The sequence below is a fragment of the Hypanus sabinus genome, chromosome 17 (genome assembly GCF_030144855.1).
Source record: "Hypanus sabinus isolate sHypSab1 chromosome 17, sHypSab1.hap1, whole genome shotgun sequence".
NCBI lineage: Eukaryota > Metazoa > Chordata > Chondrichthyes > Myliobatiformes > Dasyatidae > Hypanus > Hypanus sabinus.
The window spans coordinates 66091455-66116159 of NC_082722.1; the positions used below are offsets into that span (position 1 = coordinate 66091455).

At 41.4% G+C, this 24705-nt stretch overlaps 1 protein-coding gene across 1 annotated transcript in view; it reads right to left on the reverse strand.

The window, feature by feature from the left end:
- Positions 1-1595: 1595 nt before the first annotated feature.
- LOC132407020 (chromodomain Y-like protein 2) overlaps positions 1596-24705 on the reverse strand; it is a 208633-nt gene continuing 185523 nt past the window's right edge. The window contains exon 7 of the mRNA XM_059993257.1: positions 1596-4113. Coding sequence (XP_059849240.1) covers positions 3955-4113 — 159 coding nt within the window. The 3' untranslated portion in view covers positions 1596-3954. The remainder of the gene's footprint in view (positions 4114-24705) is intronic.

Here is a 24705-nt window from a genome sequence, read left to right on the forward strand (position 1 = left end):
AAGTTCACTCGACCTATTCTCATAAGGCATGCTCCTAAATCTAGGCAACATCCTTGTAAATCTCCTCTGCACCCTTTCTATAGTTTCCATGTCCTTCCTGTAGTGAGGTGACCAGAACTGAGTACAATACTCCAAGTGGGGTCTGATATAGCTGCAACATTACCTCTGGCCTCTTAAACTCAATCTCATGATTGATGAGGGCCAATGCACTATACGTCTTCTTAACCACAGAGTCAACCTGTGTAGCAGCTTTGAGTGTCCTATGGACTCAGACCACAAGATCCCTCTGATCCTCCACACTGCCAAGAGTCTTACCATTAATACTATATTCTGCCATCATATCTGACATAACAAAATGAACCACTTCACACATACCTGGGTTGAACTCCATCTGCCACTTCTCAGCCCAGTTTTGTATCCTATCAATATCCTGCTGTAACCTCCGACAGCCCTCCATCTCCTGACTTGTGCTTTTCAATAACCTTTTCATGGAGTTGCCTGGAGCATTCTTTTGCCTTCCCGGTGTAGATTTGCCAGGATACTGACTCACCAGCAGTTGGTCATTTCAGATGCAGGTGTATTTTTACTGCAATCAATTGAACCACCTTGGCTACACACAGGTGATTTCCATTTAGCTGATTATGTGACTTCCAAAGCAAATTGGCTGCACCTGTGATGATTTGGTCGGTCATATTGAAGTGGGGTGAATACTTATGTAATCAGTTATTTTGTGTTTTATACTTGCAATTGATTTATATCACTTTGTTGAGATCTGTTTTCACTGACGTCTTTTTTTGTTGATTAGTGTCAAAAAGCCAAATTAAATCCACCGTGATTCAATGTTGTAAAACAATAAAACATGAAAACTTCCAAGGGGATGAATACTTTTTATAGGCACTGTATATATAGTGTGCCAAAGACTTTTGCACAGTATGGCATGTATTGTACTGTATTTTGCTCTGAAGCTTTGTACCATCTAGACATTTTTGGAATATTTATTCACTAAATCATGGAAAGAATACTGCACTGGTTTACATACATAAATTCCATGATCTCCACCCAATAAATCTCCTTCCACTTTAGATGATTGAGAGCATCCTGACTGACTGTATCACTGTACTTCCCTCAATCACAGGACTCTACAGAGTGGTGTGGACAGCCCGGTGCATCTGTAGATGTGAACTTCCCACTATTCAGGACATTTACAAAGACAAGTGTGTAAAAAGGACCCAAAGGATCATTGGGGACTCAAGTCACCCCAACCACAAACAGTTCCAGGCTGTTACCATCCGGGAAACGATACCATGGCAAAAAAAGCCAGGAGCGACAGGCTCCAAGACAGCTTCTTCCACCAGGCCATCAAACTGCTTAATTAATGCTGATACAATTAAGTTCTATGTTATATTGACTATCCTGTTGTACATAGTATTTATTATAAATTACTGTAATTGCACATTTAGACAGAGACGTAATGTTAAGAGTTTTACTCCTCATATATATGAGGGATGTAAGAAATAAAGTCTGAATAATTGAGCAGCTTGCTTTTCAGGCATTGTACTGTGACACACGGTGGGCCAACAACACGAGCCAACCTATAAATTTCATATTATTTTATTGGGAGCAGCTTTTCCACAATATATAAATATATTAACACACATGAAAAATACAACTTCTAAGGCACCCAGAAAAGTGTCTGTACACCAATTACAAAAAGCAGTAAACCAGTGTAGGTTTCTGACTTACACATGTTAGTCATCACATAGATCAGAATTACCTGGTAGTTTATAGAACATATAGATAATATATCTCCAGTAAGAAAAAGGGTGCCCACATCAAAAAACAGATTGCTAAGAATTCTTAAATAAACACAGCCCCCGCTTACAAAAAAAACTTTTAAAACCCATTGTGTTCTGCTGTGGGATAAATACATTTTACATGTTTCCAACACACATACAATTCAGCCCCTGCAGTTTGCTGTGATATGACTGATCCTCTCGGTCGATGATGTACACTTTAATTCTGTTTTCTTCACCAGTAACACCGTTTATCCAAAAGGTGAACTTTCAACGCTCTTTGTGGCTGGGATCTGATAATCTTCTCCTGTGAAATTCTTTGCGTCTTGAATGGAAAAGAACTTGGCAAAAAAAAAAATATCCAGGATACAAAGAGCTTCTATTTTTCTTGGCATATTAATTTTCAAACACAGGGTAGTTTAAAAAAAAAACATGAAATTGGGGCAAACAGTGTTTCATAATCATCAAAAACAATATACATTGGCACAAAGCGTTCGAGGTTAAATACGCAACTGATGAAACAAGGTCTACTTCGGGATGACTCTAAAGCAAAGCAGTAAGTCTTGGGTAATGATATATAAAATAAAGTTTATCATTTGACAAAATATATATATATCGTTTTGCAATTTTGTCATATTTCGGTGTAATGGTGTCAACTCATCAATGTTGCTGTAGAAGCAGCTTGAGTAATGATGAAAATCAAGTGTACATCTCCATGGAACCAGCGTACAGTTTATATATCCATGAGCTGTAGATACCAGTGAATATTTAAATAACAATAAACACAGCAGCTTACAATGAACACGCTTTAAAGTGTTCAACCCCTTCAATGTGGCTTTCCATTTGATGCTTTGTAAATACTGTATTTGTGCCAGTACGCAGGTATGGCTGTTCTCGAATCAGGAAACACCTATCTACTTTTGCACAACTAAAATTTAACCAACAAATACTTACTGAACCCTTTTCAATTTAGTGAGATAAAACCCATATCTTCTTTGTAACATACTCCTCTGAGTCACTTAACAACAGCACATACACTGTGTCTGATTAGTGCATATTTCTTTAAATAAATAAGAAATGAAAACTCACTACTACTTTAGGACGTGGAGCATGGAATATGATTGATAGGCTTTGGACCTTGAGCTGGTCATATGACAGCAATCAATACCAGAAAGATAATGGTAATTATTAAGGACTGGAGGAAAAAAGACTTCACAACCAGAATATTCCTTCTGCATTGTATGAGTATTATATTTGGTATTCAAACCCTGCTTGTATGTTTTATGATTCAAGATGGAACTGTACTCAACAGCATCACTGCAGTCACAATGATCTCCTGCATGGTTGACTTAGGTAGTCAGGATAAAACTTCAAAACAAACGCTCCCAGTAAGATTCACACCTAGGATCGTAAAAATCCAAAAGAAAAATAATGTGTTCCATTAAACCTTATTGTTCAAGCTGAAAGGAATAATAAATACTTAAAATCTGCCATTGCTTAACTAGAGTTTGAAACTTCTGTAAAATAATTAAGAATAAAGATGTCACAATTTTAACGATATTTCTTCCTGCATGTTCCCCTGATTGCTTAGTAATCAGGAAAAAGTTTACTGAAAATCTACACCAATAAAATGCATTTATCACTTGAGGCTACTTACAATCCTAATGAAGGAATTACCAATTAACCAGTGCCAACCCTCTGCTAACTAAATTGGTAGCAATATGAATCCAAATATACAACCTCAACATTTTACATAACAATTCTCCTCTGTGCTGTGGGTTCAAGAGCAAAGGGATTAATTATGACTCGTTCATTAATGTCACTCATAAATGCAACCATTTGTTGTGTTGGGTAAATCGGTCCAGGTGGGTTGAAATGTAACGGTACTGGGACCCTTAAGGCCAGCTTTTAAGAAATTATATGGCATTATTTGACAATGAGCATTGTTGAAAATGCATGCAGAGGTGCACCTAACATATACCCACTTGGGCATTTTTGATGGATTGGTTCCATATTTATCATGTTATTAAAGATATTTACTGGCCAATTTGTGACATTAAGCCCATCTGTACAGAACTCGTTAACAATCAGTTATTAAGCCTATTGACTCTTTCCACAGACTCTGGAATAATGGACAGCAGATTCAAGTGTGGCAGAGGCTTCACACCTCGTAGATCTTTTCCTGCAGGTAGCTGAACAGCGAATCCAATCCTTTGGAGGAACTCCACAACTGCTTCAGCATCTGGCATTCCCTTTCATTCACCTGCTCCAGGGTGGATTTGAGGAAGCTCCGCACCAGGCATTTCGATTCTTCAAGGACCTGAAAGTAAGAAAAGCCCCATCAGTCATGAGAATATAAGAAATAGGAGCAGGAGTAGGCCATCCGGCCCATCAAGCCTGCCCTGCCATTCAATAAGATCATGGCTGATCTGTCTGTAAACTCAGCTCTTTTTTCCAATACCCTTTATTCCCTTACTATGTAAAAACCTATCTAACTGTTTCTTAAATATATTTAGTGAAGAAGCCTCAACTACTTCCCTGGGCACAGAATTCCACAGATTCACCACTCTCTGGGCAAAAGAGTTTCTCCTCATCTCCGTCCTAAATTTCCTCCCCTGAATCTCTCCTTATAGGTTAACCCCTTCATCCCTGGAATCAACCTGGTGACATCCTCTGCACTGCATCGAAAGCCAGTATATCCTTCCTCAAGTATGGAGACCAGAGCTGCACACAGTACTCCAGGTGCGGCCTGACCAGTACCCTGTATAGTTGCAGCATGACCTCCCTGGTATTGAATTCAATCCCTCTGGCAACGAAAGCCAATATTCCATTTGCCTTCTTAATAACCTGTTGTACCTGCAAGCCAACTTTTTGCGATTCATGCACAAGCACTCCCAAGTCCCTCTGCACAACAGCATGATGCAATCTTTCACCATTTAAATAATAATCTGCTCTTCTATTATTCCTTCCAAAGTGGATGATCTCACATTTACCAATGTTGTCACCTTAACGTCACCTATGAACAAACACAGAACGGGACCTGGCGTTTTCAATGCCCGAAAGCAAAATACTGCAGATGCTGCAAGTAAAACAGAAAGAACTCAGCAGGCAAGGGAAACAAAGCCAATGTTCATAGAGTTACACAGCATGGAAAAGGCCAATTGGCCTAACGTGTCCGTGCTGACCAGGATTCCCGTCCAAGTAAGTCCCATCTCAAAGTCAAAGTTCACAATCAAAATGCTCATACAAGGGGTGATTGATAAATTTGTGGCCTAAGGTAGAAGGAGTCAGTTTTAGAAAACCTAGCACATTTCTTTTTCCTACATTTACACACTTAGTCCGGCGGTCGTCGAGCATACAGATCCCTTCTTTGTAGAAGTCAGTGTCTTGGACCTCCAGAAGTGGTCCACAGAATGGGGTGATTGATAAGTTTGTGGCCTAGGGTGGAATGCAGAAAGTTTGAAGTTAATAACTCAGCTCCTTCTACCCTAGGCCACAAACTTATTAATCACCCCTGCTGTGGACTTCTTCTACAAAGAAGGGATCCATATGCTTCATGACCGCTGGACTAAGTGTGTACATGTAGGAGGGGACTATGTTGAAAAATACATGTGCTAGATTTTCTAAAATTGACTCTTTCTAACTTAGGCCACGAACTTATCAATCACCCCTCGCATGTTACCATATACAACCTTATGATTCATTTTTCTGCAGGTGCTTACAGGAAAATAAAGAAATATACATAAATTTATGAAAAACTATAAATAAGCAAAGAATGACTAGCAACCAATGTGTAAAGAAGATAAATAGTGCAAATAAAAAATAAATTACACTGAGAACATGAACTGTAACACGAGTCTGTAGGTTCCAAAATCAGTTCAAAATTGTGGTGAGTGAAGTTATTCTTGCTGGTTCAAGAGCTTGACGGTTGTACGGTAATAACATCTACCCATGTTTGGCCACTATCCAAAAGTTCATTTATAATCAAATTATACATCTCTGAAATTCAATTCTCCGGGTAGCCATGAATCCAAGAAAGAAAAGGAAGCACAATTATCAACCCCCAAATCCCTCCTCCCACATGAAAAAACTAAGCAAACTGAATTGGGCACATCACTCTAAACCTTTTGATCCAAGTACCCTTTAAATGTTAATACACCTATTTCCTTTGGCAGATCGCTCCACGTACTGATCACCCTCTGGATGGAAGGGTCACCCTTCAGGTTTCTAGTAAATCTCTTCCCTCTCACCTTAAACCTAAGCCCTCTAGTTCTTGATTCTCTAACTCTAGGGAACAGCCCCTACAGCTCAATTCATCCATGATGACCAAGTTACCTATCTGAGCTAGTCCCACCTGTCTGCAGTTGACCCATATCCCTCTCACTAATATCTCACTGAATTAAAATTATCTGCTCCCTAGTTGGTTCCTTTAAGAAATCATCCCAAGATCAATTAGAATGTCCTCACAGCTATCCTTGTCCATTTGATTTGTGACCACCTCAAATTTTGTTTTAAGCATACATCTAGAATGTGCCATAGAGTCAGTGATGGCATCATATTGCATTGAAAAGGCATTTAGACAGGCACTAAAGAAGGCAAACCACGCAGGGTCCTAATGTGGGAAAAAGGATTAGTGCAAATGGGCAGAAATGCCAGCACGGATAAAGTGGGCTGAAGGGCCTATTGCCATACTCAGCAGGTCAGGTGGCATCTATGGAGCGGAATAAATAGTCGATGTTTCAGGCTGAGACCCTTCATCAAGCCTGGAAAGGGGGCGGAAGGCAGAATAAGAAGATGGAGGGAGTTGAGGAGTTCAAGCCCGAGACCAGTTGAGGTGGAAGTTGTGTGGCTGGGGGAGTGGGGGATGATTGAGAAGCAAGAGGGATGAAGAAGGAATCTAATGGGAGAGGATGGTGCAGTTAAGGGAAGGCAGTGGAGAACTTGGAAGAGGTAATGGGGAGATCATGAAGTGTGGGAGGAGAAGGGGTGAGAAGGCCATCAGAACAGTGGGGGGAGGATGAAAAACAGAGAGGAATAGCTACCAGAAGTTACAGATATCGAAATTCATACCATCATATAAGAAACTACCCAGTCAGAGTACAGGGTGCTGCTTTTCCAATCTGCTATTTGCACTGTAACTTGATTTATACTTTGTTCTACAGTATAGTGTGTCAGGTGGCACACTATACAAGCCCCTCTACGAGCTCTTATACTCACCAGAACTGAACTGCAGCTTACTCAATCCAATACTGAAAGCTCTATATCAAAAGACCATAAGACATAGGAGCAGAATTAAACCATTCGGCCCATCGAGTCAGCTCCACCATTGCATCAAGGCTGATTTATTATCCCCCTCAACCCCACTCTCCTGCTTTCTCCCTGTAACCTTTTACCTCCTACTAATCAAGAACCTATCAACCTCTGCTTTAAATATACACAGTGACTTAGCCTCCACAATTGTCTGTAGCATTGAATCCCAGATTCATCGCCCCCTGGTTCTAGACACTCCCGCTTTAGGAAACATACTCTTCTGGAGCATCTAAACATTAATGATCATTCCCCACCACTGCAGTGATCTCGACTCTCTTTGACAGAACAACCCCATATCCTTCTGCCTGCCCTTCCATAATATCAACTAACCCGAAGTATTCACTTTGCAATCTCAGTCACCTTGCAACCACACCTTAATTTCCACTGGTGTCGATACTTCTATCATGTTATGAATACTGCATGTACTCAGATGAAAAGTCTTTAAGCATCTCATCACCTCTTCTCCCTCTGACTCTGCTGATCATTTTTATCCCCCACCCCTCCCCAATACACTCCGGATAATGTCATCCCTGTCATCGTCCTGTCATTTCCCTTCTCCCTGCTTTTCTGCTCCCTCACTGAGCTCCTCCAGATTAGCCCCAGCTCCTTTATGATGCTACCCTCAGGTTCCCGCCCCTCACTGTCAAACTGACCCAACATCTCTCCACTTTCTTAAGTAAACTAGCTTCATGCAGATCCCATTCCAGTCAGTGTTGGGATATCTGATATGTAGAGTTCCATCTCCTCCAATAAAAGTCTCAATTCCTCAGGAGTCTAAAGCTTCTACATCTTCTCCCTAGACCCATACTGACCTGCTCCATCTTTAGTCACCTGTTTCTCTCCATATTTATTTGTGTGGGACACCGATACTCATTGTTAGGGATCATTCTGGAGTTATTTCATTAAGAATAGCATAACTAGGGATTAATTAAAATGAGAACCATTCTTCAGGAAATAAAGCCTGTACACAATTTAACTTTTGAGAAACCAATCATTCTCATTGTGTTCTATTGAAACTACATAGGGAAAGGCAATAGATGAACATTTTGCTCTTGTTAAAGGAGCATCCCTGCCACCTAAAGTACAGTTCAAGACAGATCTGTTTTCCTCACTTAGCCTTCTGCTGCATTGTAGATTCATGGAGCCGTCACTCAACACTGTAACAAAAGGGTATATTTTGGGTGTCTAGAAGTTTTTGGAATGGACTCCAGTATTGAATATTCAAAGAGGTGCTGTTAAAATGTGATTTCACTGTAAATACGTACTTCTGTAACTTTACCTGACTGTATTCTAAATATTAAAATAGATGATTATAGCAATTGAAACTGTAGTTAATTGTTTATTGAAGAAGTATAAAGCATTGTGAGATTCTTTTGGATTCTCCTGGACCGGGGGTCGGCAACCCGCGGCTCCGGAGCCACATGTGGCTCTTTTACATCTGTGCTGCGGCTCCCTGTTGCTTTGGGAAATAATTGGTTGTGGCGACCCATTTCCCGGCACATCCGAACCGACTCACTATTAGATAGCCTACGGGGGTTTGCGAGCACAGAGCTTTGGAGCCTCTGCGCCATGGGGGGCAGGTTGAGGGAGGCTTAAAAGTGAGGCTGAAGATTTCGAATAAAGTTTTTTCCTTCGACTGCAGTTACCGACTCCGTGTCGTAATTTTAGCGCTGCGTGTAGCACACCGCTACATGGTCAGTATTTAATTAAAATGTATTTTATGTTAGTTTGTTAGTTTTTGAAATGTAATTCTAAATTTGAAGATTATGGTGATCTTGTACAATCTAAATAAGACGTTGTGGCGACCCATTTCCTGACACATCCGAACCGGCTCACAATTAGCCAGCGCTCAGGCTAAGGGAGATAGCCTACGGGGGTTTGTGAGTACGTGCCTTTTGCAGCATCCGCGCCCATGGGGGGCGGGTTGAGGGAGGCTTAAAAGCAAGGCTGTTTAGTTCGAATAAAGCTATCTTTGACTGCAGTTTACTGACTGCGTGTAGCAACCGCTACAACGTGTTTTTATCGCTGGCTGTCTAGAGGGGAGGTGCTGAAACGCTTTGTCGCGTGTCTGGAAGAAGTGAAAACTTTCCTGGGCAGCAAAGGGCTCACCTTTCCTGAGCTGGAACAGCCAGAGTGGCTGGAAAAGCTACACTTCATGGTAGACATGACAGCGCACCTGAACACGCTGAACACAGCTCTTCAACGGGGTAAGGACGTACAGCCCTGCACATGTTGGAGGATGTTTTGGCATTCGAGCGCAAGTTGGCGTTGCTTGCCAGAGATTTACAGAAAGGCACATTGTCTCACTTCCCCAATTTGAGAGAGTTCAAACAAGGTCACGACATGATAAATTCGGAGTATTTACATTCTGCAATCATTGCAATGCAAACATCGTTTGGGAAACGCTTCTGTGAGTTCAGAGAGGAAAAAAACACATTATCCTTCCCGGTCACTCCCCTAAGCATCGATCCATCCCTACTGAATACGACTGCATTGTCAGGTGTGAGTCAACCTGAACAAGTATGATAAATATTTTAATTGCCTATTATTTTACGTATATTCATATGTTTTCATTGTTCAGTGAAATAGTCCTTTTATTTTTCAGGTTGACAGCTGGCTGACGTTATTTTTGGTTTGCTGCTGGCGGCAAATTTAAGTTTGGCGTTTTTCATAAATACAAGAAGGACTCAAATAGACGTTGAGTATTTTACTTAAAAGTAACCTTCAACCCAACGTCTTTTTTTCGGAGTTCAAAATGTTTTTGTTGCATGCAGAAATGTAATTTCGTTTTCTCTGCAGGAGTTCATCAATTTCATAAATGCAACACATTATAGTTTGTTTATACATAGCATAAAGGCAAAACAAAACGTTGTATGCAGTGTTATTTCATTTTAAATGTCAAACGGGTTTTGCGGCTCCCAGTGTTTTCTTTTCTGTGGGAAACGGGTCCAAGTGGCTCTTTCAGTGGTAAAGGTTGCTGACCCCTGTCCTGGACTCTTTCCCTTGGAGGTTTGATGTGTGAATAAAGACTTCAATATTTCCCGGTAACAGCTGATGTGTGGCTTAGTTTCAGTCAGTCACAATATTAATCTGGAAATTACTACCTTCAAGGGCCTGCTTTTTATCCTCTTCTAAAACTCTGCCAGCAGAACCTGCTCCGTCTTTCTACCCAAGCTGATGGTACAAGAGTGGACCACCCATCCCCTTCCAGATGCAGTGACACCCTTCACCTTGGTGCCAGGTACTTCTGTCTGTAACCATAGACTTGCTTTAATCCTGCACCCTAACTACTGAACTCACCACTACTATCGCTCTCATTTCTTCCTCTATTCTTCTGCTGGTGAGAACACAAGAGATTAGATCTCTCAGAGACTGTGATAAAATTTGAACACAAAAATACAACTGCAGATGCTGTGGATCAAAGAATACGTACATGACGCTGGAAGAATTCAGCAGGTCGGGCAGCATCCATGAGAAAAGAGTAGCCAACGTTTCTGATGAAGGGTCTTGGCCCGAAACGTTGGCTACTCTTTTCTCACGGATGCTGCCTGACCTGCTGAGTTCTTCCAGCATCGTGTACGTAATAAAATTTGGTTAGCTCTGCTGCACTGTGTTTTAATTGTACTTCTTTCACAATCCCTGTGGAATTTGATGTAGCTTTAAGTTTGGGGAAGGCTTTATTTTGCTTATTCACCAATTCCCTTCTCTCAGCTAAATATGTCCTGTGAATCAAAGTCTTATCTGCGCCTGGATGAACCACGCTAGTCCTGAGCCAAGGTGTGACGCGTCCATCTGGCGACGACATCGATGTGTGGATTAATTTAACCAGAGGTAGAAATCAGCGTACGTTGTGCTTTATGGAGTGGAGGGGAAGGTGACTCGTCATGCTGAGCTGCAGCCCCATGGTAACTGATGCACAATGTTCTGACTCTCCTTTCCAATCAACCCCAGTTTCCTGCTGGGCTCCATATTGTTCTCTGACTGGCAGTAATAAAGGAGCATATGGGCTGGCCTGTAAGGAGCATGTCCACCGTGACTAAGGCATGCTGTTTGCAGGTTCCAGTGATGTTCTTACTTAATCTGCTTTTAGTGTCGCTTCCAACGGGGAGATCTGATAGAGCTTTACAACATTCGATAGAGTGGTCAGAGAGTATCTGTTTCCCAGGGTCACCAGAAGGTGAGATGGGGTTAGGTTCAAGAGGGATGCGAGGGGTAAGTTTTTTACTCAGAGAGTGGTGAATGCCTGGAATGGTGATAGAGGCAAATATACTGGAGGCTCTTAAGAGATGTTTAGATAGGCACATGAAGTAAGGGAAATGGACATTGTGCAGGTAGGAGGGATTAGTGTTTGCGTGTTTTTGATTTGCTTTTTAGCTAGTTCACCACTACACTGTGGGCTGAATGGCCACATCCTGAGCTGCACTGTTCTGTGTTCTAAAGTCAATCACTTGGCTGAAATGCTCTGAATTTCAAATCCACTGCAATTTGTCTGAGGTGAGATATTATGATACTAACATACAACAAAACTCTCAGAGGTTATATTAGTGTGAAGCGTAAATATACTGTAAACTTGTTTAGCACACACGCATGGGTATACATAAAGCAGAGGTTGATAAATTCTTCATGAGTAAGGGTGTCAAAGGTTACAGGTGGCAGGGTGGAGATATGTCTCTACTAAAGGAGGTGTAAGGCACTGCTTCCCTCCACTAGCTGCAGGACACCCGTGGGCAAGGTGTAGCACCTGCTTAGCAGCCCTCCCCCCACCACCGGATCAGAGTCCCTTGAAGTCATGGGAGCAGGTGGTGGATGGTTGTATGAGCAGCTGGTGCATATCTTTAAAGTCCTGGTTATGTGACAATTGACACCAGACAGACAATCTCTGAAGACTACTGATAATGGCTGGGGTTACCTATCTTGTAAAGACACTGCCCAGAAGAAGGCAATGGCAAACCACTTCTGTAGAAAAATTTGCCAAGAATCATCAAGTCCACGTATAAGACTATCATTGTCTACATCATAATGACACAGCACACAATGATGGCAATGATCTCAAAGGTTATGGAGAGAAGGCGAGAGAATGGGGTTGAGAGGGATAACAAAGCAGCCATGTTGGAATGGCAGCACAGACTGGATGGGCCGAACAGCCTAATTCTGCTCTTGTTACACTCATGCAGGCACACTGCCTGATAGTTTGACTGTTTATTTCCCCTCCATCGATACTGCCTGACTTACTGAGTTCCTACAGCATTTGCATGTGAGTTGCTCAAGATTTCCAGCATCTGCAGAATCTCTTGTGTCTATGGAGGTTAAGTGCTTCCTTTAAATAAGAGGCAGATTGAGCATGTTACCATGTTGTTGAGACTTATTCCCTAAAGCACTGGAATTTTGAGAGATAAAGGATACAGGGTCCTGGGATTCATCAACAGAGGCACTGCATACTAATCTAAGGAAGTTATGTTTTACACATTGGCTGGGACCCATTGCTATGGTGGGTCTTATTCTGCTTACAATATGTTAAGGAGGTCCTGAGGAGGCTGGCGGAAGAGTTCAAGAGAAGACCTCTCCCGGGATGACGGATTCCATCTGTAAGCTTTAACAGTGGAAGATCAGTTTGTTACCCTTAAGTGAAGACTACCATTAGGATGGAGGTCCAGCAGCCTAAAGATACACATTCAATGTTTTAGGAACAGCTTCTTCCCCTCCAGATTTCTGAGAGTGCATAACCCATGAACACCACCTCACTATTTAACTCTCTTTTTGCATCATTTTTAATATATTTTAATTGTAACTTACAGCAATTTTTTATGTATTGCATAGAACTGCTGCCACAAAACGAATTTCATGACATACAGTACTGTGCAGAATGAGTCTTGGACACATAGGCACAGTAGTGTATTTGTCAACGTGGTGTGCAGAACTAGTCTGTAAATCTGGTGGGAGCAAAGAATGTTGGGAATGGTGAGGGTGAAGGGGGGGGGGGGCTACAGAAAGGGGTGTGTGGCTGGTGACATAGGAGTTCCAGTAGCTGGGTAGCACATGCGCAGACACACCCAGCCCTGAGACAAGGTCATTTGATTCCAAACAAGGTCATTTGATTCCAAACAATTGGTTTATTGATCATTACAGAATGTCTCTCTGGTGCTTCCCGCTTCTTCCCCTCTCCCTGCCCCCTTCCCACTCTCAGTCCGCAACAGAGACCCATATCAGAACCAATTTTATCATCACTCACAACTGTCATGATATTTGTTTTTGTTTGGGGGGGGCAGCAATACAGTGCAATACACAAAATTACTACAGTACTGTGCTAAAGTCACAATAGCTATATATATGTGCCTAAGACTTTTGCATAGCTCTGTATCTCAATATTTAGCTCTCTTTCTGAACTATTTACTTACTTATTTAGATATTCTAATTATAACTTCTAGTAATTTTTATATATTGCATAGTACTGTTGCCACAAAACAAGAAATTTCATGACATACATCTGTGATAGTAAACCTGATGCTGAATCTTAACAGGATTTGATGGAGGGGTACAAAATCCTGACAGATTTTGATAGGATAAATAGATGGAGGCTGTTCTTACTCGGAATAATTCAAGATTCAAGAGACAAGGATTTCAAGTCTGCCCAAAGGGCAAGCTGGTACACACAGAGAATAATTGGGACCTGAGAGTCACTGCCTTGGTCAAGTTGGAAAGAGAGTCAGTAAGGGATTTCAAGATGGAAAGACATGGGAAGTTGAAAGAAAATGATGAGGGTGGGAGGTCATGCAGAGGAAGGCAGCCGATGAGGTTGTTCTACTGGGAATCAGCTGAGAGTTGATGGCCTTATCATCCTCTTTCAGGGCCATGATAATTCAGCAATTTGGCAAGAAGGCAGGGGACAGTGGGTGTTAGTTTTTAAGGGAAAAACATGAAACTCTCCATAAATTTGAATGGATCCCATGCTCCACACTCAGTTATGTCACATTCCTGCCCTTTGACAAGAATCTTGTGACTGCATGACTGGGTCGATTGATCTTTTTACTCCGTTGCTCACTTTCAGTTATTCTTTAAGGTCATCATAATTCTTGCCTAAAGTACCTCACTTTTTAATATTTTTCAAGAGACCACAACCCTGAGATTCTTTCCAGCAGTGAATTCCCTGGTGAGCAAATGCAGATTGGCACTTGGACAAGTTTTGCTCACAGTTCCAACAGGGTTGGAGATAAGAAGATATCTGCAAACATTTCCATATAAACAATCTTATCAGAAGCATAACATTGGAAGATGGGCTGTAAAATACATTACTACATTACAAATGGATAGCCCGAGGACATGCTCAATTACTTCACATCAAAACATTTTGGGTCACGTGGAAGAGGACGCTCAAAGACACTTCCATCTTGCCGCTAGCGTTTAGGGCAGCAAGGAAGGTCCTCCATCTCTGTTTGTCCATACAGTCGCACAGAGAAGTAGAAAGATTCTTCATTACTGTTTCCGTAACAAATGTGTTTTTTTTTACCATTTAGGGTTGTTAGCCCTGAAGACTGGTGAACCACTCAGTCTGGCCTCTACCCTTTGACCTGTCTGACATGGGCGACCCTACCAAGAGAAAAAGCACAAGGCCCTGACTCCAGCTGGCATTGCTCTCTTCTTCAATCTCTGAACATACACCGTCCTCAATCTGTGCAATGTATCCTCTGACCTGCCTTCATAATGCTTAAATTTCAAGTGTTGCCACTATGGAATATCTACATATGTTTCTGAGATCAAAGCCCATATGTCATTCCTTCGGTGGGCAAAAAGCAAGTTACTGTGAACGCTGGGAACTTGAAATCAGGAAAAGTTTTGTTTTCCTTTTTCCAGCATTGGCGTGGATTCCATTTCAGATTATATACTTGCAATAAATTTGTGGAGAGAAAGATTTGGCTTAGAACTTCTAACGGTCTATTTTAAAGGTGAGAGGGGGCATCTTCAAGGGGGGATGTGAGGGGTAAGTTTTTTTACTCAGAGAGTGGTGGATATCTGAAATGCACTGTCTGGCATGGTGGTAGAGGGAAATACATTAGAGCCTTTTAAGAGACATTTGGATAGGCACATGGACGCAAGGAAGATGGAGGAATTAGTGTTTAGGTGTATCCGATTTGCTTTTTAGCTGGTTTGGCACAACACTGTGTACTGAATGGCCTGTCCCTGTGCTGTACTCTTCTGTCTACATTCAATGTTAAAGCAAATTATTTCAATTTAAGCAGAAAACTGATTCACCTTAAAGAGCAAAACAGATGGATAGGAAGCCTACAGCACAATACAGGCCCTTTGGCATTTTCTCCCGACCAAGGCAGGGGAACTGTTTTTTCTGAAAATGTAGTGTGTGCAGGATAGTTACACAGAATTGCATAATACTAGTCTCTTACAGTCTGGTCACTGAGTCAGACAGGGAAAATCAAAACAACTGCAGATGTTGGAAGTCTAAAACAAAACAGAAAATGCTGGGAACACTGAGCAGGTCGGGCTGTTGCTGTAGGAAGAGAAACAGTGAACATTTTAGTTAGGAAACCCTTCATCAGATCTGCTCTGACCCAAAAGGTTAGCTGTGTTTCTCTTCCCACAGACAGTGTCTGACTTAAGACCATAAGACATAAGATCAAACTTAGGCCATTTGGCCCATCAAGTTTGCCCAGCCAAACAATCAAGGTTAATCCTTTTTCCCCACCTCAACCCCACTTGCCAGCCTTCTCCCCGAAACCTTTGATGCCATGGCCAATCAAGAACCTATCAATCTCTGCCTTAAATACACCCCACAACCTGGCCTCCAAAGCAGCTTATGGTAATAAATTCCACAAATTCACCACCCTCTGGCTAAAGAAATGTCTCCACATCTTTGTTTTAAATAGATGCCCCTCTATCCTGATGCTGTGACCTCTTGTACTAGACACCCCCACCATGGGTAACATCCTTTCCATATCTACTCTATCTAGGCCATTCAACATTTGAAAGGTTTCAATGAGATCCTTCTAAATTCCAGAGAGTACAACCCAGAACCATCAAACGTTCCTTGTATGAAAATCCTTTCATTCCTGGAATCATCCTTGTGAACATCCTCGGAGCCCTCTCCAATGCCAGCACACCTTTTCCTAAGTTGTTCACGATACTCAAGGTGGGGCCTCACCAGTGCCTTATAAAGCCTCAGCATTACATCCCTACTCTTGCATTCTAGCTCTCTTGAAATGAATGCTAATACTGCATTTGCCTTCCTCACCGCCGACTCACCCTGCAAGTTAACTTTTAGGGTGTTTTGCACAAGGTCTCCCAAGTACTCTTGGCATCTCAAGGCTTTTTGGATTTTCTCTCCGCTTAGAAAATACTCTGCACATTTATTTCTACTACCAAAGTACATGACCATGCATTTTCCAACATTGTATTTCACTTGCCACTCTCTTGCCCATTCTCCTAATCTGTCTTTCTGCAGCCTACCTGTTTCCCCAGCACTACCTACCCCTCCACCAATATTCCTATCAAACTTGGCAACAAAGCCATCTATTTCATAATCTGAAACATTGATATGCAGCATAAAAAGCAGTCCCAACACTGACCCCAGCACAACACCACTAGTCATTGGCAACCAACCAGAAAAGAAAATAGAACATAAAATAGTTCAGCACATTACAGGCCCTTCAGCCCACAATGTTGTGCTGACCCTCAAACCCTGCCTCACATATAACCCCCCCCACCTTAATTTCCTCCATATACCTTTCTAGTAGTCTCTTAAACTTCACTAGTTTAGCGAAGGAAAGATCCTTTTATTCCCACTTGCTGCCTCCTACCAATCAGCCAATGCTCTAACCATGCCAGTAACAGTGGCACCTTGTCACAGGCCTTCTGAAAATCCAAATATACAACGTCCATTGCATCACTTTTATCTATCCTACTTATAATCTCCTCAAGCTGACTTTGTCCTTTGTTACCAAGTACTCCATAACCTCATCCTTAACTGTTGACTCTAACATCTTCCCAACCACCAGCTGGACTATAATTTCCTTTCTGTTGCCTTCCCTTCCTCCTTTCTTAAAGAGTGGAGTGACATTTGTAGTTTTCCAGTCCTCTGGCACCATGCCAGAGTACAATGATTTTTGAAAGATCATTACTAATGCCTCCCCAATCTCTACCACTACCTCTTTCAGAACCCTAGGGTGCAGTTCATCTGGCCCAGGTGACTCGTGTACCCTTTCGTCTTTTGACTTCTTGAGCACCCTCTCCCTTGTAATAGTGCCTGCACTCACTTCTCTTCCCTCACATCCTCCAATATCTGGAAGACTGATGCAAAATACTCATTTCGTTCATCTGCCATCTCCCTGACCCCAGATTTGCTCAGTATTTCCAGCATTTTCTGTTATCCATTTAATTTATTGGGACTTACTCAATGATTCTGGATGCCAAAGAGATTCTCTTCCCACAGATGCTGTCTGACTTACGGAGTATTTCCAGCATTTTCTGTTTTTGTAAACATTTTTAGGGATTTACTCAATCATCCATCTCCTGGAAGGCCACAGATTCACTGATGTGCTTCTTGAGGTCAGATGTGGGAACTGAGTCCATTTAAATCTTTTTTACTTTCTCAGATATCATTACTTCTCTTATTTCAAGAAGTGATGTGACGACTGATCCTCGTTAAAATAACAGTTGTTGGACTTGAGTCCGTGGTAATCCTGTTTTATCAGGTGCTGACAACTGATTGCCACAGTGCATGTCAACCTATCAGCAGAACTCCAGAGGAAAGAAACGATATTAAGTTACCTAAGGGAAGTATGAGGAAAAATTGAAGGCCCATTAACCTATTTTGCGAAGGATATCTCACCTTTAATTCAGAAATGAATTATTACTGCCTATGTTTACTCTAGTTCACCAGATAATTCAGCTTCTCTGTGACTTTAAACCTCACTGCTGATGCTAACAATATTGTGTTGGCTGCCTTCCAGTCCAGTCCCCATTCTTCAGTGGTTTGCAACTAACTCCTACAGCCTTGGTGAATTATTTACCGTTTTTAACACTTCTGCCTGTACCTGACCTTTCATATCTCTATCCAACCTCTGCAAATTTTTGGATTGCATACCAGGTTCACGTTATCCCTCAAGGATTTTGATTTTCCTCCCACCTTCTCCTTCTACCTCAATGTCAGTTAGAAGCACATCATGACGAATGAAAATTAAACGAAAAACTAAAGATGCCGGGAATGGGATATACAATTCTAGAAGCACAGCGCAGATTGAATTGGCATAGAAACATAAAGTACAAGAAGCGGGATCTGCGGAAAGGGAAATGAAGTTAAATTTCCAGTTTGAAAACTCTGATCGATTGAGATATTCCATTTGGGTGCAGATTTATTATGGTTAACCTCCACCGCAGTCTGTGGTACAGCATTCCACAGATTCACTACTCACTGGCTAAAAAAATTCCTCCTTACCTCTGTTCTAAAAGGCCACCCCTCAATTTTGAGGATGTGCCCTCTAGTTCTGGGTATCTCCACTGGAGGAAACATCCTCTCCACATCCACTCTATGTCATCCTTTCAACATTCAGTAGGTTTCAATGAGACCCTCCTCCCACATTCTTCTAAATTCCAGTGGAACAGGCCAAAAGCTGCCAAATGTTTCTCATATGTTAACCCCTTCATTCCTGGCATCATCTTCTGAACCTCCTCTGGACCCTCCCAAGGCTTAGCATTATCTCCTATTCCCCTTAAAATAAATGCCAACATTGTATTTGCCTACTTTACCACAGACTTAACTTGTAAATTAGCCTTCTGGGAGTCTTGCACAAGGACTCCTAAGTCCCTCTGCACCTCTGATGTTTGAACCTTCTCCCCATTTAGATAATAGACCGCACTATTGTTCCTTTTACCAAAATGCATTATCAAACATTTCCCAACACTGTATTCCATCTGCCATTTTTTTGCCCATTCTTCCAATTTGTCGGAGTCCTCCTGCAATCGCATTGCTTCCTCAGCACTACCTACCCCTCCGCCTATCTTTGTATCATCAGCAAACTTTGCCACAAAGCCATCAATTCCATTATCCAAATCACTGACAAACAATGTGAAAAGTAGCCGTCCCAATACTGACCCCTGAGGAACATCACTAGTCACTGGCAGCCAACCAGAAAAGGCCCCTTTATTCCCACACGTTGCCTCCTGCCTATCAGCCATTCCTCTATCCTTGCGAGTATCTTTCCTGTGTCACCATAACATATCCTGTTAAACAACCTCATGTGAGACACTTTATGAAATGCCTTCTGAAAATCCAAGTAAATGACATCCACTGCCTCTCCTTTGTCTACACTGCTTGTTACTTCCTCAAAGAACTCTAACAGATTTGCCAGGCAAGATTTCCCTTTACAGAAACCATGCTGACTTTGACTTCTTTTATCATTAGTCTCCAAGTACCCTGAAGCCTCAGCTTTAGTAATAGGTTCCAACACTTTCCCAACCACTGAGGCTATTATAGGCTTACTGGCCTGTAATTCCTTTCTTTAGTTTTCCTCCCTTCTTAAAGAGTGGAGTGACATTTGCAATATTCCAGTTCTGCAGGACCATGCCAGAATCAAGTGATCCTTTAAAGATCATGACCAATGCATCCACTATCTCTTCAGCAACCTCTCTCAGGACTCTGGGATGTAGTCCATCTGGTCCAGGTGACTTATCTATCATAAGACCTTTGAGGTGGCATAGCACTTTTTCCTTTGCAATAGCAATGGCACTCACTCTTGCTCCCTTACACTGAGGGCCCTCTTGTACACTGCTAGTGTCTTCCACAATGAAGACAGATGCAAAGTACCCATTAAGCTCATCTGCCATTTCTTTGTCTCCCAATACTATCTCACCAGCGTCAATTTCCAGTGGTTCAATATTAACACTTACCTCCCTTTTACTCTTTATATAACTGAAAAAAAACTTCTGGTATCCTGCTTTATATTATTGGCTAGTTTGCCCTCATACTTCATCTTTACCCTTCTTATAGCTTCTTTATTTGCCTTTTACTGGATTTTAAAAGCTTCCTAATCATCCAACTTCCCACTCACTTTTGCAACCTTATATGCCCTTCCCTTGGCTTTTATGCAGTTCTTAACTTCCCTTGTCAGGCACAGTTGCCTAACTCTGTCATTTGAGAACTTCTTCTGTGGGACATATCTATCCTGTGCCTTGTGAACTATTCCCAGAAACTTCAGCCACCTCTGCTCTGCTGCCATCCCTGCCAGTATCCACCTCCAATCCACCTGGGCAAGCTTCTCTCTCATGCCTCATTTATTCCCTTTATTCCATTGCAGTACTGATACATCTGACTTAATGCTTCTCTCTCTCAAGCTGCAGTATGAATTCAATCATATTATGATCACTGCCTTCAAAAGGTTCCTTTACAATAAGCTCCCAAATAAGATCTGGGTAATTACACAACACCCAATCTAAGATTTCCCTGAGTAGGTTCAAGCACGAGCTGCTCTAAAAAGCCATCTCGTAGGCATTCAACAAATTCCCCCTCTTGCGATCTGACATGAACCTGATTTTTCCAATCTCCTTGCATACTGAAGTCTCCCATTACAATTGTGACATTGCCCTCATTACATGCCCTTTCCAGCTCCCTTTGATAACTCAAACCCACATCTTGTCTACTATTTGGAGGCTTATATATGATTTCCACAATGTTTTTTTTACCCTTGCAGTTTCTTAACTCCACCCACAAACATTCTCTGGCCCTGTGTCACCTCTTTCTAAAGATGTAATTCCATCTCTGACCAACAGAGCCACACCACTGCCTATGCCTTCCTGCCTGTCCTTTCAATAAAAAGTATACCCTTTGATGTTAAGCTCCCAACTATGGCCTTCTTTCAGCCTCGACTCAGTGATGCCCACAACGTCATACTGATAGCACCATGAGTTTGTCCATCTTATTTTGAATGCTACACACATATAAATACAGCACCTCCGGTCCTGCATTCTTTGCCCTTTTAAATTTTGGTTCTGTGGTACAATTCAACTCGTTGCTCTGTCTGCATTTGTACCTAACTGCTGGCCTGTCCTTCCTTACATTAATGTTACACCCATCATCTACTTGTAAACATGCTGGCTCATCCTCAGCTCTATCATACTGGTTTCCATCCCTCTGCCATATTAGTTCAAACCACTCCCAACAGCTCTGGTAAATGTGCCTGCAAGAATATTTGTTCCCCTCAGATTCAAGTGCAATCCAACCGTTTTGTACAGGTCCCAACTGCCCCATAACAATTCCCAGTGATCCAGAAATCTGAAAAACTGCCCCCTGCTGCAATCCTTCAGCCACACGCTTATCTGCCACCTCATGTCGTATGGCACAGGCAACAATCCTGAGATTACTGAGGTCCTGTTTCTCAACTCCCTTCCTAACTCCCTGTATTCTTTTCTCAGGACCTCCTCCCTGTTTCTACCTATGTAGTCGCTATCAATATGTATCATGATCTCTGGCTGCTCACCCTCCCTTTCCAGGATATTGTGGATTCCTTCAAAAACATCGTAGACCCTGGCACTAGGGAGACACCAGGCAAGGTAATTTAATTCCAAATAATTCGTTTATTGATCATTACAGAATGCTGCTCTGGTGTTTCCCACTTCCTCCCCTCTCCCTGTTCCCTTCCCACTTTCAGTCCTCAAGAGATCCCTATCAGAATCGGATTTAATTATCAGTCACGTATTTTGTGGCAGCAGTACAGTGCAATACATAAAATTATACAGTACTTTGCAAAAGTCACCCCAGCTATATATATGTATATATATGTGTGTGTTTAAGACTTTTGCACAGTGTGGTGTATATAATTAGAATATTGAACCTCACAGCGTAGTGCAGGCCCTTTGGCCCATGTTGTGCCAGCGTCCCTAATATCAATCTAACCCATTCCCCCTGCAAAGCCTTCCATTTTTCTATCATTCACGTGCCTGTCTAAGAGTTTCTTACATGGCCCTAATGTATCTGCCTCTTGCAGCACCCTTAGCAAGGAGTTCCACACACCCAACATTCTCTGTGTGAAGAGCTTAGCTCTGATAACCCGTCCCTCTATAACTTTCCTCCAGCCAACCTATAATTATACCCCATTGTATTAGCCATTTCTGCACAGGGATAAAAGTCCACTTGATCTAGGACTCATCATTTGGTACACCCAATTATTCAGGAATTTTCTGGGAATTATGGTACGGTTGCTTTGTATCTTTCCCAGAAGCACTTCAAGTTTCTACAGCAGGAGTCATGGCAGATGAGTCTGACTATTTTATAGGTTAATTGTTATCAGTGGAATTTTGTTTATCTCTAGTTTGAGCCGCCCACGGCTCCTTTTCTCTTTCGTATTTTCATTGTTCTTGTAACACTTCATAAATTGGCAGTAAACAACAAATTTTATGCCTGATTCTTGACTTCCAAAGAACCATCGAATCACGAAAGCATCAGAATCCAACATGTGTTCACAGTATTTTGTGTTTCTATGTCAATTCAACAGGTGCTTGTGCAGACTTACTGGGAAGTCCTCCAGAATCCTCCTCCTTCTGTGAATTCTTAATGTCTCCAGTCTTGTAACTGGAGAATTTAGTTTTCATGCCATCTTACTTTTCAAAGGAAAGCCTTTTAATCAATGCTTAAAGTATGATTTTGATGTGATTTGATAAGATTAGTCAAGATAAAAAGTTGTTTGTTAACCCAATGACTACATTGCAGGTAAGGAGTAAGGAGGACACTTCTATATCTTAATACTGCTTTGCAAGATAATGGCATTCCTTAACAAAAACTGTAGGAGGTCAGCAGGAGATGCTCATGGAGTGAGTACTGTTTCAGATTCGCTCCATAACCTTTACTTTTTTTAACCTATGATCACCCTTATTTAACTTATTTTTACCTACACCAAAAGATTCTTGGTACTTTCTTGGACTTACCTTTGAGAGTTTATTGTGAATTTTTGAAGAAATGAATACAGAAATGGCTCTTAGATCTAAAGGGCGAGAACCTGGGAAGGATCCTAACGGCAATGGAAAGAAAAAACAGACAAATCCTAAGCGTACTGAATTGACTTATGAAATGTTATTGGAGGTTTTAAATCAAAAATTTGAAGAACGACAAATTTTTAAACAAGATATAAAGGCTTTTCAAGATTATATGGATAAGACAGATTCAGTAGTTAACCAGCAGCAAGTTCTAATCGCAACTCTGCAAGAGGATGCTCGGAAGCGAGACTTGATAATTGAAAAACTGCAGCAGAAATTACTTTCGACTATTAAACAGGTGGAAACACTTAATGCCAAGAGTGTCGACTTTGAGAATCGGTCCAGAAGACAGAACCTATGCATACTTGGTCTCCCGAAAGGTATTGAACAAGGGGACCCCACGAAGTACTTTGCTCAACTTTTAAAGGATGCGTTCCCTTCTGAATTCCCAGACAGTCCTCCGTTAATCGATCGCGCTCACAGAATTATGCGTCGATCACTGAGTGCTTCAGCTAAACCACCGGTTGTAATTGTCCGATTTCATTATGCGCATGTTAAAGAGCAACTTATTCGTGTGGCTTGGCATGTAGGAATGGTCAAATTTCAAGATTACAATTTTCGATTAGTAGAAGATTTTAGTCTAGAAGTAATGAAGGCAAGGCTTCTTTTTAAACCTCTGATGTCTGAATGTTATGAGAAAAATCTAAAACCTGCGCTCTTATACCCTGTGAAGCTGAGAATCTCTCCTCCGAATGCTCCGCGTCATGTTTTTCTTTCTACATCTGAAGCGAGAAGCTTTCTGAAGGAGAACTTCCCTACTGCTACGGACACTCATTTCTAATAAAAGAGTGATTTTGATCGTGCAAGATGGTTTTTATTTCCAAAACCAGATTTTGTTTCTGGCTATTGGTGTAGGTTTACTCTATATTTTATACTCTAGTTAAAGTTTTTTTTCGACATACTAATCTTTTTATTTTACTCACTTTAACCACTGTACTTTATCTTTGGTTATTATTATTAATCCTTCGAAGGTGAATTTTTAATCCTTCAAAGGTGAATTTTTTTTTACTAAGATGGCGGTTTTTTCTCTAAAATATTTTTGGCTTTTTTTTTCTCTTGTCTTCTTCCTATAATGTGCATCTCTTATCACAGTTTAATTTTTTTTTGGTTTGTTTGGGTTTTAACCCGATTTATAAGTTACTAGTGATTATATTCTTTTTGTTTTTTTTACTACCAATTATATTAAGAAGTTTGGTTTTAGCATAGTGATTATAATTTCTTTAGAGTTTGGGTGGATTTTTTTTATCCTTTATATACGGAGTTGTCGTCTGCTGATATGGGGGTAGATTTAGTTTCATCTTTCCCTTTTCCCAGCCTATCCTTGGCTGAGGTGGTCTTTTTTTTCCTCTTGGGTGGGGGGTGGGAGGTCTTTTTTTAAATCTTGTTTCTTATATCAGTTTTTTCATTTGGGCTGATTTTGAACTACAAAAATGTCCGCGATATTGTCACTTCCGGGTCCGCTCCTTATTTTTGTTCCTCTTCCGGGTGCATGAGTTCATAATTTGGTTAACCCTTTATTTACCAAAGGGTTGATTTCAGAAATATGGCTCAGACCATTAATTTTGTCTCT